The sequence below is a fragment of the Arxiozyma heterogenica genome (genome assembly GCF_036370985.1).
Source record: "Arxiozyma heterogenica strain weizmannii chromosome Unknown scaffold_11, whole genome shotgun sequence".
Taxonomy (NCBI): Eukaryota; Fungi; Ascomycota; class Saccharomycetes; order Saccharomycetales; family Saccharomycetaceae; genus Arxiozyma; species Arxiozyma heterogenica.
The window spans coordinates 1,375,817-1,392,520 of NW_027042664.1; the positions used below are offsets into that span (position 1 = coordinate 1,375,817).

General features: G+C 30.7%; 5 protein-coding genes across 5 annotated transcripts; 4 read left to right on the forward strand and 1 right to left on the reverse strand.

The window, feature by feature from the left end:
* Positions 1 to 622: 622 nt before the first annotated feature.
* Positions 623 to 1,333, reverse strand: MRPL15 (mitochondrial 54S ribosomal protein mL57 MRPL15; the record flags this gene model as incomplete). The annotated part of the gene is made up of 1 exon (XM_064857249.1): positions 623 to 1,333. One exon carries the CDS (start codon positions 1,331 to 1,333, stop codon positions 623 to 625), a length of 711 nt encoding a protein of 236 aa, XP_064716382.1.
* An 815-nt stretch (positions 1,334 to 2,148) lies between these two features.
* On the forward strand, positions 2,149 to 3,357 carry PWA37_000575 (uncharacterized protein; the record flags this gene model as incomplete). Its single annotated transcript, XM_064857250.1, has 1 exon — positions 2,149 to 3,357. One exon carries the CDS (start codon positions 2,149 to 2,151, stop codon positions 3,355 to 3,357), a length of 1,209 nt encoding a protein of 402 aa, XP_064716383.1.
* A 1,046-nt stretch (positions 3,358 to 4,403) lies between these two features.
* On the forward strand, positions 4,404 to 9,554 carry PWA37_000576 (uncharacterized protein; the record flags this gene model as incomplete). Its single annotated transcript, XM_064857251.1, has 1 exon — positions 4,404 to 9,554. The coding sequence occupies one exon, from the start codon at positions 4,404 to 4,406 to the stop codon at positions 9,552 to 9,554; it is 5,151 nt and encodes a 1,716-aa protein (XP_064716384.1).
* Positions 9,555 to 13,134: 3,580 nt separating this feature from the next.
* On the forward strand, positions 13,135 to 15,486 carry ACO1 (aconitate hydratase ACO1; the record flags this gene model as incomplete). The annotated part of the gene is made up of 1 exon (XM_064857252.1): positions 13,135 to 15,486. One exon carries the CDS (start codon positions 13,135 to 13,137, stop codon positions 15,484 to 15,486), a length of 2,352 nt encoding a protein of 783 aa, XP_064716385.1.
* Positions 15,487 to 16,093: 607 nt separating this feature from the next.
* On the forward strand, positions 16,094 to 16,681 carry PWA37_000578 (uncharacterized protein; the record flags this gene model as incomplete). The annotated part of the gene is made up of 1 exon (XM_064857253.1): positions 16,094 to 16,681. One exon carries the CDS (start codon positions 16,094 to 16,096, stop codon positions 16,679 to 16,681), a length of 588 nt encoding a protein of 195 aa, XP_064716386.1.
* Between the last annotated feature and the right edge of the window lie 23 nt (positions 16,682 to 16,704).

Here is a 16,704-nt window from a genome sequence, read left to right on the forward strand (position 1 = left end):
GCTGCACTTAGTATATAAAATATCTAACCTATAAATATATAGTCATGAGATCTTTTAATAGAGACAATTACAATTCTTGTATTATAAATGAATATATAACAAAAAAAAAAAACAATAATATTACTACATCAACTTGATATTTCTATCCATCTATCTATATACATATGCAAATAAAAATAAATCTTTGTATATAGTTAAACCAATCTATATTATTATTAATATTATTTTTGAAAATTTATGATTTCATTGAATAATTAAAAAAAATGATTGCCCTTTCATTTTAATATTATATACACTCAAATATCCAGCTAAAACTAAATAATTGACACATTTCAATCTAAAATACTCCTCCATAGGTTTGCTCGAATAGAAAAATATGTGTATTTTATTAATACTATTTACAGTAAAGTAGACAAATGTCTACATGTGCTTTTTATATTTCAATATATATAGACATATAGATTGTGCAGTTAAGAAAAATCATTTAGGATAGTTTATCATCAACACAATAATCTCAACTATTTTCTTGTATACGAGGTTTTTTACATCTTTTAATGCGTCCTCTACTGTCATTATGAATTTTTAAATAATAATTTTTTTTTCTTTTTTCTTTTTTAAACTCTTATTCTGTATGTTCACGAAGCAGAAAATTATTAACAAATAACGATGCCTTTTCAACTCCATTTGTTAGAAGAATTGCTCCAACAACAGAATTTAGAACAGATGAAACAATTTTGGGTTCACCGTTGAAGATTTTAGTACCACTAGCATCTCTTTTTTTCCAAAATACCAATTCATGTAACCCTAAGGATTCCATAAATTTAAATAATTTTGGTTCTGCTAATAAATTCTTACTTTCATAAGAACCTAGTGTATCAAAATTCATACCATTAACAAGCCCACTAGAATTTTGGGAATCAGTCGACTTTATTGAATGTAAAGAGGCTTGTACTTTCAAAAAATGAGAACCTATAATAAACAACTTTTCATTGTATGGAACCTTCCCATGAGCAAAAGACTTATGTGTAAAACATTGTAACAATAAACGATCGTCTATTTTAATGTCAAATTTATTAAAGGTTAATTGATTCCTTATCTTTGAAAAAAATTGAGATGCCTGTGACCCCACTTTCTTATTAACTGATTCATAAGTCAACCCGTAGGGGTTTAACATGTAACTTGCAGGATCTCTTTTAAGCCCCCGTACACGAGAGCCAGAATGTAAATAAGTTATTAATCGTATTGGCTCCCGACATGCAGTAACGGATCCATTTCTATTCACTGCACCTAACACTGACTTAAAACTTTGACTTGTAAATACAGTTCTTTGCATACTGCTGTTGATACAACTTCCAAATATTCAATATTGAAACTGTCTTATATCTATAAAAACCCGAATTGAAGACAAAAAAAATAGTACAATAGACTAACCAGAAATCCCTTTTTTATTTTATTTTTATTCTAGATGACTACTCGTCCTCTATGCTAATCCGTATGCATATAGCTGCAATTTATAAGTAGAGCCCACAGAAATAGGATGATTTGGTTCTTCTTTCTTAACCGCAATACTTCTTGTCATTTCAATTTCTTTTGATTTTTCTGTTCTTATCCTCGAAGTGTTCATTCACTGGTTTTCCTTTCTACAAAAATCTTCTATTACAATTCCCATCGTTTTTTTTTATTTGTTTGCTTCCCCTGGCTTTTCAAAAAAAAAGTCTGAACCCTAAAAACACAAAGAAAAACTTAGGGTATAAAAATGTGGTTAATAATTTTTAGGTATTTTATTTAAGGCCTGCATACTTTTTTACCAACAGAAAAGTCTACTCAATTTCCTCTCATTCTCCATTTAAAATAGTAGTGCAATGCAATAAAAGGGGAACAAAATAACAGGCTCAAGAAGACTAATGCCACAAAAAGTTTAGATATTTATATCTATATATTGTGCCTGTAAAGTATTTTCCAATTATCCTCTTTCCAATACAATATATCTAGGACTTCAAGTGATAATAGAAATTTCAATAGAGCAAACGCCTTAACAAGTCACTTGTGTGTGTTCTATAGGGGCAAAACTATATAGTTTATTTAACACCTACACGCACTCGAACAAAGCTACACTCCCAGTAGCATATATATAATATATAAAAAATAATGATTTCTTCTCAAAGATGGGACACTGAGTCTGAGGATGGTTGGAATATCGTTAAAAGAAAGAAAAAAATACAAAATTTTGTACCAAAACATAAAGAAATAATACAAAACAAAAATACTTTGAATAATAATGAAGCTCACTATAACAGATTTGTATACAATTTTATCAAAGATGGTGATATTGATATTTTGTCTTCCACAAGTGATGAAACCAATTCTGATCTTGAGAATATAAGTATAAGCAATAATCATAACATTACTGAAGAATCAAAAATTATAAAAGCTAAGCTTATTGACACAAACACAAATGACCTGGTTTTCTCAAATTCAACATTGAAAGATACTGAAGTTTTACAACTCTCTAAATCTTTTGAAAGACCAAATCATGATACATTTAAAAAAAACATTAAATCTTCATGTAAATCAAAGGAAAACAGCACCAAAGACTGTATAAGGAAACTTTTTTTTTTGCCACAAATGCCTTCCTTATGGTTGCGTATATCCTTTTATACAAAGAAATTTGAAATTCGACAAAATCATAGTAATAATGACCATCAATTAAGTTTTGAAGAAATATTGGTAATTTTTGTAATATTCTTTTTTTTAAGTTTAGGTGTTTGGAAATTTTTCAATCTGATTATGATAGTATTATCTAAAAATTTTAGTTTTATTTCCAGTAAAGAAAAAGGTTTGTCAGATTCAAAAATGTCAAGTAAAATAATCACAACTTTCAGTTGGGAAATTGATTTAAAAAATATACAAACTTATAAAAAAATATGCATTGGAACAGACGATGATAACACTATAACTACTTTTACTTCTTCTTCTATTAGCGAGAACCTGCCCGATGATAATAAAGACATTGTATCCTTTGAGAGTAAACTTTATATATCCACCGTTCCAATAAAATATAGGACCACAAGTAAACAAATAAAAAATATTTGGAAGCCACAAGGTAAATATCTTATTGATTTTGATACACAAAGTATATATAAAATCGACACCATTAGTATTATGTTAAATTTCTACAAAAAATTAATTAGAGAAAGCAAAACGCACTACGATCAAATAAAACTATTATTTGAAAAAGAAATTAATAAAGACGTGAAAAGATGGTCTGTTTTAAAAAATCACATTGAAACTATAAGAAACACTGCTAAAGAAAATATTAAGACAATCAACTGGAAAAAAAAATTTTGGATTGACTAGTATAAAAATAAATAACAAACTAACAGCTTAATATCACTAATAATAATAATATTTTAAAGAAATACCACTACACTGGCTCATATATATCTAAAACAATCAAATAAATCCCATATTCTGAATATTCTTTTTTATATTACTATTTGCCTTACATATATATATATATATATATATATATATATGTAAGAACAATACACACATTATAATAATTAGAATAACTTTTATTTTTATTTTATCTATTATTAAAAATAATGTTTAAATGATGACACATAACGAAAAAAAATAAGATAGGCAATACAACCCAAGACTCTTGAAGTCAAAGAAATACAACATTCAATGAGAATAACCCACAACAGCAAGCAAAAAAAAAGTACAGTGTCGTCTTAACATGAAACAATTGTTTCCTTAAGTGCACACTCTAAGTGATAATAAACAAGTATATTCGTCTGTACAGCTCAAGAGTTGTCTTTCATTGACTCATTAGGGTTTCTGTTGTCATTTCTGGGGCTTAAATAATTTAAATAACCTGCGGAAATGTGAAAAAGAGGAAGCGGAAAAATGACGGAATCAAAATTCCGATTGTTGAATTGTTATGAACTAAAAAAAGTAAAAGCGAAGATTGGAACAATGACCAAGGGAAAAAAAGAAAGGAAAAAAAACGCTGAATCATATTAAAGATAACTTTTAGTTCTCAGGTGGCTCTACGATTGAAAAATAAAAGACTATTCTGAGTCTTTCATTACCATGTTGTATGTGTCTATATATTCGTGAAGTTATTCAATTTACTGATAGGACAGAAGATAAGGAAGTTTGAAAGGTGATAATTAAACATTTTATTGACCATTTGAATCCTTTTCCACTATATAATTGTTTTTTTTTTTTTTGTTTATAGAGCCTCACATCTAAGGGATCATCAAATAATATAGATATTGCTGGTTCGATATCTCTACAAAATCTCCCTAAATAAGTTAAAACAATATACATATATACGCCAATTTAATTATAGCCCTCTTCCTTTTTATTATTAATACTATTAATATTCAGCTAGCATGGTCTTGTCCGATTCATATATTCCATCTGATATCAATCCACTGAAACCCATTTCATCACATCCTAATACATCAAGTACAACTCGCTCCTTGAACGAATATAATGTACCCTCAGCTAGTGTAGAGAAAAAGGATTCTTTATTGAATACTCGTATCCATAAGACAAGGAGTCATGATGTTGCTTCACAAAATAATCCAAGTAGTCATAACAATAATAATAATATAGTAGGATCTATTACACCACCGCTAGGTAACATATTCAATATTGACATTGTAATTGCTATTCACGATTATAATTTATTCCCACAAAGGCATTCCTTGTCTCCTAGTCCCACAAAGGCGTCTTCACCTGGATTCTTCAGATCTTCTTCTATATCAGCGGAGTCTATATCTTCCGCATCTCGCACCTCACACTATACCGATAACGATAGTTCCGGACAAAATAATAATAAGCTGTCGTTCCAGAAAGGTGATACAATCTATGTTTTAAAAAAGTTGCCTACTGGTTGGTGGGATGGTATAGTTATTCAATATCCAAGTTACTCTTCTCATTATAACTACAACATTAATTTGGATTCCAATTTTAAAGTAATTAGGGGCTGGTTCCCTAATACGTTTATAAAACTAGTCAGAGAAAATGTTAGTTGTATCTTTAGAGTTAATAAGAGTAAAAACGACAATTTAGATAATAACATTAATAAAGAAGAAGAAGCAAAAGAAACTATAATAATAAATTTACCTATTCCAGCGAAGCATAGAAATAACTCTATTACTTCTACGAATAATACCATTAATAATTTTATTAGTTCAGGTAATGGTGGCATTACTAGTAGGAAAAATAGTAGTAATATTTTATTGACTAATTATTCAAGACATAACAGCACTCAATCATCGGAAGAGCATTCACTACCAAATAATGAACCATCCACCACAACTACTAAAAGAGGCTCAATCCTTTCAACCAATCATACTAAAGCTCTTGACGAGATGATACGTAATGACAATATGTACTCCGCTTTAAATAATGGGAGAAAACCCTCGATCAAATCGAGTACAAGATCGGATTCCAAATCTGATACCAAATCCATAAAAAATAAGAATGAGAAAATAAAAATCCTGTCTTTAGAAGAGGTTGAAATGATAATTAGTAGCTTACATAGTCCAATTTCATCTACTTGGAATCCGGTTCCTTTAATTGCAAATAATACAGATAAAAATATCCCTCAGACTGTCTCACTTACTACTAATCTCTCTAATAAAATCATTTATTATAATAAAGAGTTAGATATTTATTGTTCTGAGTTTCCATTAGTTTCTGTCAGTGACAATAAATCAAATGCCTGTAACTCATCGGTATCATCATTGTCTGAATCCTCAAATGCATTCCATCTAACAAAGTCCGCACAGACAAAAAATCCTCCACCAATATACTTCCCATCAAATGACCACCTCATAGACCTAAGACCAAGAAATTTGAGTGACACTGTCATCGTTGAGAATGCAAATGATAGTGTAGAAAAGATTACCACATTACAACCACCAATTAATACCAAAAATCCTACTGAAATAGATAAAAATTTAAAAGAAGACAATATATCTTCAATTGAGGGACCCAAAAATATAAAGGAAGGGGATAACGTATCCCCACAAAATACCTCGTTTTATAGACGTGCAATCATGGCTAAACCTGGCCTATTCTATTATCATCAAAAGGATATAAAGACATGGATCGAGTTAGAAGATTTAACCTTATATTACATTAAATTGACACACAATATGATTTTAAAGAATGATTATTTCAATTTCAAAAAATTCATGGCAATATTATCTAATATGTTCATCTTTACACAATTAGTTTGCAGACTAGTTTCCAATGAAATACAGGCAGCTAAATGTGATAAAAAGATAAAATCTCTACTTAAGAAACTAATAAACTCTTTGTCCAGAATTAATTTAAATGCATTAGTTTATTTTGATAATTCTGAAATGAATTTTAACCAAGTTTCCAAACATCATGAAAATTTAAGAACTTCTGTGGGAAATACAACTGTAGATTCATTAAAGGACAGAAATCTAAGCACCAGTACTGCTGAAACATTAATTGCTAGGACCCGTGCATCAATGGAATCTATTTTGTCCCCTAACACAAAGAAAAGATATACTTCCATCACAGGTATCAATGAGAACTTTAACGGAAAACACATTTCCCATGCAGATGCCCTAGCTACTATGATCCGGAATCTTTTTGAAAGTATTGACCAAGATTTTTTTAAATTAATAAAAAATGTAGAGCTTTTACATAAAACATTACAAAGTTCAATACTAAACAAAAATGAATTTCAAAATATCCCCCAAATTTTACCAAGATTCTTCCAAGTATCCTTTAGTGGTGGTTCCTGGACAAATCCATTTTCTAAATTTATGTATCCCTCAGAGTCTACCGTTTCAAATGCAACGTCTTTAAATACTTTCAATGAAAACAATAAATTGTCTACTGATGAATCAAAAAGATCATCCAACACTGCTTTGCCATTGAAAATGGCGAATGCTATCGCCTTAGCGGCTGGTGTTAATATTCCAAAAAATAATATAAATTCCAATGCCAATAAGAATCCAAATTTGTTAACAAGTGACATGCTTGACTCTTCAGATAGTGATATTTTAAAAAGCGTATCTCTTGTATCACTTTCATCACTCAGCACTCGATATTCTCATTTTAAAACATTCACACGATCAAAAAGGTTCAAGAAAAAGACTAAATATCCATTAAATAGTGATACATTGATAACAATGAAAAAAATTGCGAATGAAATTCAAAATACGTTTAATATTAAGGAAACTGACGAATATTTTATTTCTGAGGCCAAAAAAGGCACAAGAACATTACATTTAAATTCAAAAACCTACGAACAACTCAATCAAAATACAACTTTAATAGAAATTATGGAGAATTTAGATTTGACGATATTTGTTAATTTAAAACAGTTAATCAAACAACCAAATATGACAATCGATCACGAAAGCAAAGAATGCTTAAAACATGCCATGTTTACAATTGGTGGTATAATTGGTGAATTCTATAGCATCAAACAAACTTTCCACAACATTTTAATAAGCTTAATAATGTCAGCACAACAAACTACATTAAATGATCCCTATATATTTTCACCTATGAGACCAAATCATCCAATTGATTTCAATGAACCTATAATACTGGAGAGAATCCAGTTGAATAAACATGCTGCTAAATTAGAAAGAAAGTCGAAAAGACTACTGAATCAATTGATTAAAGAGGATGTTGAATTTAATAATATAAATTTCTTAGATGATTCTGAAGATTTTTTGATATCATGTGAGAAGTATGTTGAAATAGCTAGTTTATCTTGCAAGATTGTAGAACATTTAATTGAAGAAAGGGAAAACCTAATAAATTATGCTACTAGAATGATGAAAAATGATTTAACTGCAGAACTGTTGAAAGGTGAACAAAATATATGGTTTGATTATAGTTCAGATTCAGATTCGGATGACTCATATATTGAAAATCGAGAAGACGATGATAACATAAAATATGAATACAAAAAAGAAGGAACTGATAGTAACGAGAAGACAAGAAACACTTCTATTTCCCTTATAAAAAAAAGTCAAGGAGTCATTGCAAGTAATAAGAAAATTAAACATAACTATGACATTGAATGGTATTTACAAAGTGAACACGATTTTGATTTAATTTATGATAATAGGGACCAAGTCAAAGGGGGAACAAAAGAAGCTTTAATTGAACATCTGACAAGCCATGAGGTAATCGATCCCTCATTTAATGTTACTATGTTGATATCATTTAGAAGCATGATGACAACCAAAGAATTTCTTTACGAGTTGATATATAGATATAATTTATACCCACCAGAAGAGTTAAATTATGACGAATATACAGAATGGATTGAAAATAAACTAAATCCAATCAAGTGTAGGGTCATTAATATTATGAAAACATTTCTTCAGCATTATTGGAATCCATGTTATTTGGAAACTGGTCTATCCTCATTAGAAGAATTTGCTCAATTAGCTATACATGAAGGAATTCCTGGTGCTGATGATCTATTAGCTAAGATTAAGGAAAAATTATTAACTGACCCTATGGATCATACCACAACTGATATAAACAAAGATGTCAAAAAAATATTAAATAAGGATAATCAAACAGATATATCTTTCAAGGACAATAATTCTGATAATTTAAAAAAGGATAATTCAGAAACAAATTCCAACATCAACACTAACGTCAACAGTAGCAACAATAATAGTAGCTTCTTTTTCAATACATCGCTACCCTTAATTAAATCTAAAAAGCTAAAACTTTTAAATATTGAATCACATATTTTTGCTACCCAATTAACTATTATGGAACATGAGTTATATTTAAGAATATCGATGTTCGAATGTCTAGATAGAGCATGGGGTAACAAATATGGTAATATGGGTGGTTCAGTCAATATCTCTAAATTTATCATGAATGCAAATCATTTAACTAATTATATTTCATATTCTATTGTGAAACAAACGGACATTAAAAAGCGATCTAAATACATTCAGTATTTCATTACTGTAGCACAACATTGTAAAGAGTTAAATAATTATTCTTCGATGACGGCTATTATATCAGCGTTATACTCCTCGCCAGTTTATAGATTGAAGAACACATGGAAGACTGTTCCAAGAAATTATACAAAGATTTTAAGTGCATTAAATAATTTGATGGATTCCAAAAAGAACTTTTCAAATTATAGAGCCCAATTGAGAGGAATGAAAGATGTTGCATGTGTGCCATTTTTTGGTATATATTTATCTGATCTAACATTTATTGCTGCCGGAAACTCAGATTACTTGCATAGAAACAAAGATATTATAAATTTTAGTAAAAGAATTAAGATAGTGGATATTATTGAGGAGATACTAAGTTTCCAACATGTTCATTATAAATTAAAAAGATTTGATGATATTCAAACTTTGATAGAAACCTCTTTGGGGCAAGTCCCACATATTGAGGTTCAATACCAATTATCTTTGAAAATTGAGCCACGTACCAACAACAGTACCAATATGATCAATCTTACTGGTGACAATAAAAATCTCATCACAGAAAAATAACAACAATAACAACAACAATAATAAAAATTATCGATATGTCATCACTGATCTTATGCATAATATATTTTGTCAAGAAATAAATCAATATAGCTAAATACACCCATATTAGTATATAATATATGTATGTATACGAATCATAAATACATAGAAACCACAGTTAAAGTTTTGCAAAGAAATATTATGTTCTCTTATACCCTCCTTCTCAAAACTATTTCTGTATTATCACAAAATCCATAACCAAGCAATCCTTTATAAAAATAAAAGATACACATAGCTGGACCAAAATAAAAAAAATAAAAGAAATTCTTTTGAGACTTATCTACTTTTATCGAACGGCTGTAAACTCGTATTTAAAAATATCAAATCGCACCAACGCGAAAATAACAAAATAACAAAAAGGGAGAGGAATCTGGATTTATTTTAATGTGTACACAAACAACGCATAAGGGGAAGGAAAAAAAAAGTGTGTCAACTGTAAAGAAATAAGAAAAAAGAAAGACAAAACAAAAAAAAAAATAAGCAGATCGCCCTTGAAACAACAACAATCATCAGGACACCACACTATACACGATTCCTTTCACCGTGTGTCTTATATAGCTAAAGATAATCCCTGTACATACTAATATTGAGTACCACATCAACACTATGTACGAACTTTGAATAGCAAACACTGACAAATGAATAGATAAGAATCACAATAAGTCAGCAGCTGACAAAAGACAGTACATCAAAATAAAAAAAACCCCAAAAATCTTCGGAGTAATGGACTTTTTTTTTTCTGTTATTGTAAAAACTCCATGATATTTTTTGATTTAATTGCAATTTAATAACTGTGGAAATACAATAGGAACAAGATACAATAACCAAATAATAATAACAACAACCAACCAACAACATCAACCAAAACGTGTTGAATAGATGAGTGATAAGAACAAAATAATAATAACGATGTATTTGCTATGACATACCCAACTTATCTTTTTTTTTTTTTTTTTTTTTTTTATTTCTTTAACTCTCATTTATTAGATCATTTGGTGGATGGAATTCTGTGTTAAAGACAAAGGTATCTCCCGTCTTTCCGAAAGTAAAAAGGCCATGTATTATTACTCTTATTGCTATCTATGAATATTCTTTATCATTCATTATTTTCACTAAGTACGTTTACTGTAATTTCTATATCATAATATGAAAAAAAAAACAAAAAGCAAAGAAAACATATATAAAGAGATGGTTAATTTGCCTTAGAACATTTCACATTTACATTTGTTTTCTGCTACTTTCCATTCTTACGATGCTATTAAATGGAAGAACACACACGTACACGTATCAAACAAGCAAACGAACCAATAAAAATAATCATTTAACTAAAACGGAATTTTTTTTAAAAAAAATAACAGATATTTAAAATAGAAATGATGCATCTGAAAACTTTATTTAAGCAATCCACCATCAGAACCATTAAAACTACCTCTACCGCTAGCAAAACAAACGTAGGTAACAACATCAGGATCCCAAGTGTGAAAATAAACACTACTATGTCACATAGTATAACAAATGACATCAAATCCTTGCAAAAGTCACGAAGTAGTCGACTAAGCCAAAACCACAAAAGTCACACACCATCTCTAAGTTCTGATGATGAATCCTTGGAAACTGTCATTCCATATATAAGGGTATAGGAAAAGAAAAAAAAAAAAGGAGTTACTAACCAGAGACATTACGTACAATAAGAATTTCTATATTCGCAATTGGAAATCGTCCTGCCATAATAATACTCCTGGACAATGACAACAAGAAGCCAAGACGATTAAATAAATCAAATAATCTTTAGCTAAATACAATTCTCATATACTCATAATTATATTCTTTAACTAACATTCCTTAAATCGAACACCCATCATAAATATTTTCTTCTTCTTCTTCTCCTTTTTCTTCTTTTTTATCTTTTTGACCATTACCATCACTATTCCTCCACCTCTCAATTTTAATATCTTTACGTTCCCTACCTTTCCCTTCCAATCATTTACTTTATATATAAATACATATATATATATTATGTACAAGTATAGCTACAATGAAATATACATCATATAATGTTTTATCATAGCCGCAATTTCTCATTTAGTTACTGTATAGTGTTGAATATATATACATATATAGATAGAAATTAAAGTATCATTTTTAACTTATTGATTATGAGTAGTTCTTACCAAAGAAGAAAAAACAATAGCAGAATAAAGAACCAATGACATAATAACCGTATACTTGTTAAATGTGCACGTGATACATCCGATCTTCGGTTAACGTTACAACAACTATAGGATTTCTTTTCCCCTATTTTTCCGAGAAGTCGCTAAAGGTCATGCGGACCAAAAAGAAGCCAGTGTATTTTAGGGGAGAAACAATTTTCTTCTGTTCTTTTTGAATCATGCAAATTTTCATTGGCGAATCCCTACTATTTTGTTATTATTGTTATTCTTTAATTTATTTTTTTTTTCCTCGAAGAAGATCCAAACAAAAGTAAAAACAAAAACAAAACATTACAGTTCATGATTAGTTTACTCCTATTCTGCTTTAATAATGGTAGTGATGGAATATAGTTTCGTACACCTGTGCTCCCTCTATTCTTACTTCCAACTTTGGTCATCACAACTGTAATCTCATCGAATGAGTGGTGACAGTAATAATGGATAATATACAAATCGTTGTTTTTGTTTCTATTTTCCACTTCTCTCTTTTTCTTCAGTGTTGACACCGATGATGGTGATGAATACGTTGTTGTCATTGTTGTTGTTTTGTCTCTTTTCCTCTTGTATTACTCCTATGATTTTATTTTTCTTTAATAACTTGGTGTCTGTCTTTTTCATTTATTCGGGATTGTTCTCTTTTTTATAGCAGTTTGATTGGCCTTCGTTTTTTTGAAGTATTCTTTAAGTCATTTTAATATGCATATTTTGATATATATTCAATAAAGACAAGTTCTGGTTACTTTTGTTTTGAATAATACCTGTATACATCTCTCCCTCTCTTTGTCTTTCTCTTTTTCCTTTTCTTTTTTTCTCTCTATGTAGTGATCACTTCCTATCCCACTTCCTTTGAATAGACAACTCCTTCATTCTTCTATCCATATGATCTTTTTCTCTTTCTCTTTCTCTTTCTTTTTCTTTTTTTTCTTTTCTAACTTAGTTGCCTCTTCTTATATATTTAAACATAGCTTTTAAGTTTCCTTTTTCTTGTTTATCATCTTGTCTTTCTCTTACTGAATTCCAACCTCAGGTCTAACAGCGAATGCAAGAGAGATAGAAATCCATTGATAATTTTATTTTTTATTTCATTTTCTTCTCCTCTCCTCCCTCACATATCTTTATTTGTACATACAATTGTTTTTATTTATTAACAACCTGCCAAAGTAATTAATATTCCATACAATATTTATTTAATTTCCTACCTATTTATCTATTTATTTATTTATTTATTGACTGATTAACTAATTGATTTCTTATTTATTTTTTGACCCTTTCAATAAATATATAAGTTACCCCTCTCTCAAATAGCAAACTGTGTGCATATACAAGACATAATGTTATCTTCTCGTTCTGCATCTATTCTAAGGGCCCCATTGCGTCGTTCTTTAGCCACTGTCTCTAATTTGACAAGAGATTCTAAAGTTAATCAGAATCTTTTAGAAGATCACTCCTTTATTAACTACAAACAAAATGTCGAGAATCTAAAAATTGTCAAGGAAAGACTAAACAGACCCTTGACTTATGCTGAAAAGATTCTTTACTCTCATTTGGATAACCCACATGAACAAGATATCCAACGTGGTGTCTCTTACTTGAAATTAAGACCGGATAGAGTCGCCTGTCAAGATGCTACTGCTCAAATGGCTATCCTACAATTCATGTCTGCTGGTTTACCACAAGTCGCTAAACCAGTCACTATCCATTGTGACCATCTAATTCAAGCCCAAGTTGGTGGTGAAAAAGATTTAGCTAGAGCCGTTAACTTGAACAAAGAAGTTTACGATTTCTTAGCTTCTGCTTCTGCCAAATATAACATGGGTTTCTGGAAACCAGGCTCTGGTATTATCCACCAAATTGTTCTTGAAAACTACGCTTTCCCTGGTGCTTTGTTAATCGGTACTGACTCTCACACTCCAAACGCTGGTGGTCTTGGTCAATTGGCTATTGGTGTGGGTGGTGCTGATGCCGTTGATGTCATGTCCGACTTGCCATGGGAATTGAAGGCTCCAAAGATCTTAGGTGTTAAATTGACTGGTAAGATGAACGGTTGGACTTCTCCAAAAGATATTATCTTAAAGTTGGCCGGTATCACTACTGTTAAAGGTGGTACTGGTAAGATTGTTGAGTACTTCGGTGATGGTGTCAACACATTCTCTGCTACTGGTATGGGTACCATCTGTAACATGGGTGCTGAAATCGGTGCTACCACCTCTGTCTTCCCATTCAACAAGTCCATGGAAGATTACTTAGTTGCTACCAAGCGTGGTAAGATTGCTGAATTTGCTAAATTATATAAACAAGATTTGTTATCTGCTGACAAAGGTTGTGAATATGATGAAGTCATTGAGATCGACTTGAACACTTTAGAACCATACGTCAATGGCCCATTCACTCCGGATTTAGCCACTCCAATCTCCAAATTAAAGGAAGTCGCTGTTAAGAACAACTGGCCATTGGATGTTAAAGTCGGTTTAATTGGTTCCTGTACCAACTCCTCTTACGAAGATATGTCCCGTGCCGCTTCCATTGTTAAGGATGCTGCTGCCCATGGTTTAAAGGCCAAGTCAATCTTCACGGTCACTCCAGGTTCTGAACAAATTAGAGCTACTATTGAACGTGATGGCCAATTGAAGACTTTCCAAGAATTCGGCGGTGTCGTTCTAGCTAATGCTTGTGGTCCATGTATTGGTCAATGGGATAGACAGGACATCAAGAAGGGTGACAAGAACACCATTGTTTCCTCCTACAACAGAAACTTCACTTCCAGAAACGATGGTAACCCAGAAACCCACGCTTTTGTCGCCTCCCCAGAAATCGTTACTGCCTTTGCCATCGCTGGTGATTTAAGATTCAATCCAATCACCGACACTTTGAAAGATAAAGACGGTAAGGAATTCAAATTGAAACCACCATTTGGTAACGGTTTACCAGAACAAGGTTATGACTCCGGTGTGAACACTTACCAAGCTCCACCAGCTAACCGTGACGCTGTTGATGTCATTGTTGCTCCAACTTCTGAACGTCTACAATTATTAAATCCATTTAAACCATGGGATGGTAAGGATGCTACCAACATGCCAATATTAATTAAAGCTGTTGGTAAGACCACCACTGACCATATCTCAATGGCTGGTCCATGGTTAAAGTACAGAGGTCACTTAGAAAATATCTCTAATAACTATATGATTGGTGCTATTAATGCCGAAAACGGTAAAGCTAACTATGTCAAGAATGTTTATACAGGTGAATACAAGGGTGTTCCAGACACTGCTAGAGACTACAGGGACCAAGGTGTCAAGTGGGTTGTCATTGGTGATGAAAATTTTGGTGAAGGTTCTTCTCGTGAACATGCTGCTTTGGAACCAAGATTTTTAGGTGCTTTTGCCATTGTCACTAAATCCTTCGCTCGTATCCACGAAACTAATTTAAAAAAACAAGGTTTATTACCATTGAACTTCAAGAACCCAGCTGACTATGACAAGATCCAACCAACTGACAGAATTGATATCGTAGGATTGAATGAATTTGCTCCAGGTAAAAACATTACAATGGTAGTCCACCCAGAAAACGGAAAAGCCTTCAATGTTGAGTTGACTCATACTTTCAATGCCGAACAAATTGAATGGTTCAAGGCTGGTTCTGCTTTAAACTACATCAAAGAGTTAAAGAATCATGCATCTAAATAAACTAGTTTTCAGGGGAGAATGAAAAATTTCACTTAATATCAATAATAAAAAATATTATTTTATTTCTAATGAGGTTTACATTATTTTATTTATTTATTTATTTATGTATTTATGTATTTATATATTGATTATTTATTTAGCTTCTCTATGTTGTTACATTATAGTATTATTTATCAATATTTGCATAAGTTAAATTATATTTATCATAGCTTTGTTGTTATCTCCCCAATTAAATTTACCATAAGAAATTTTTGGCTTACTTTGATGGTACATTGCTAACAGTTATATCAAACAAACCATGTTTATTGTTGTCGCAGAATTTTATTTAAGGTCAATATCAAAGATTAAATGTCCAATCAGATAGATACACCCATACACCACACAGTTGCTACACTTTTCACACATTTTATCATAAATCAAAATTAAATTTAATCATTATATAAGATGAATATATATTATATATATCAATGAGATAGAGTGTTAGTCTAAGCCCTGGGTTCAATGTTAAAGAAAAATGATGAACAGAAATACTGTACGATATTGTACTATATGTTCCTATCTATTACTTCGACTTGATAACTAACAAGGCATATGCCAACTAATTTTAATGAATTCTCAGATAAATGGAACTTTTTGTTCCAATAAATTTTCTCCATATATTGACAATAAAATCAATGCTTTGAATCCCTGTTTCTTATCTTTAATATATGGATCACAAGCTATTTTATTTTGCATGATTGGTATAATTCAATTCTATAGACTGATTAGGCCCCAAACAGTGCCTCCGAATACTAATAGAAATGCCTTCCGTATTTGTCTCATTTCATCTTCTCATATCATACATTTGACATCTATCTCTTTCCAATTCATTTTATTATACTGCCAATTATATCTAACTGATTGTGAGAATATTACAAAACTATCAATTTCTATAAATATATTATTTATTTTATTTATTTCATTCCCAACACAATACTTTGTCTATTTTTACAGCATCTGTTCATTAGGAAGTCAACTATTTTATTATTTATTTCAAACAATATTTTTGTTGTATCTGTTGGGTCAAAGATTCTTCCACTATCCAAATGAGGTATACAATCTAACAAAAGGTAAGTACTCTGTTATATTTGAGATATTACTTTTATTTAATTCAGCAAACATACTCTTTTATTTATCTTCCCTATTTGAACCATAGCCAGAGTTACAAGAGCTTTATAA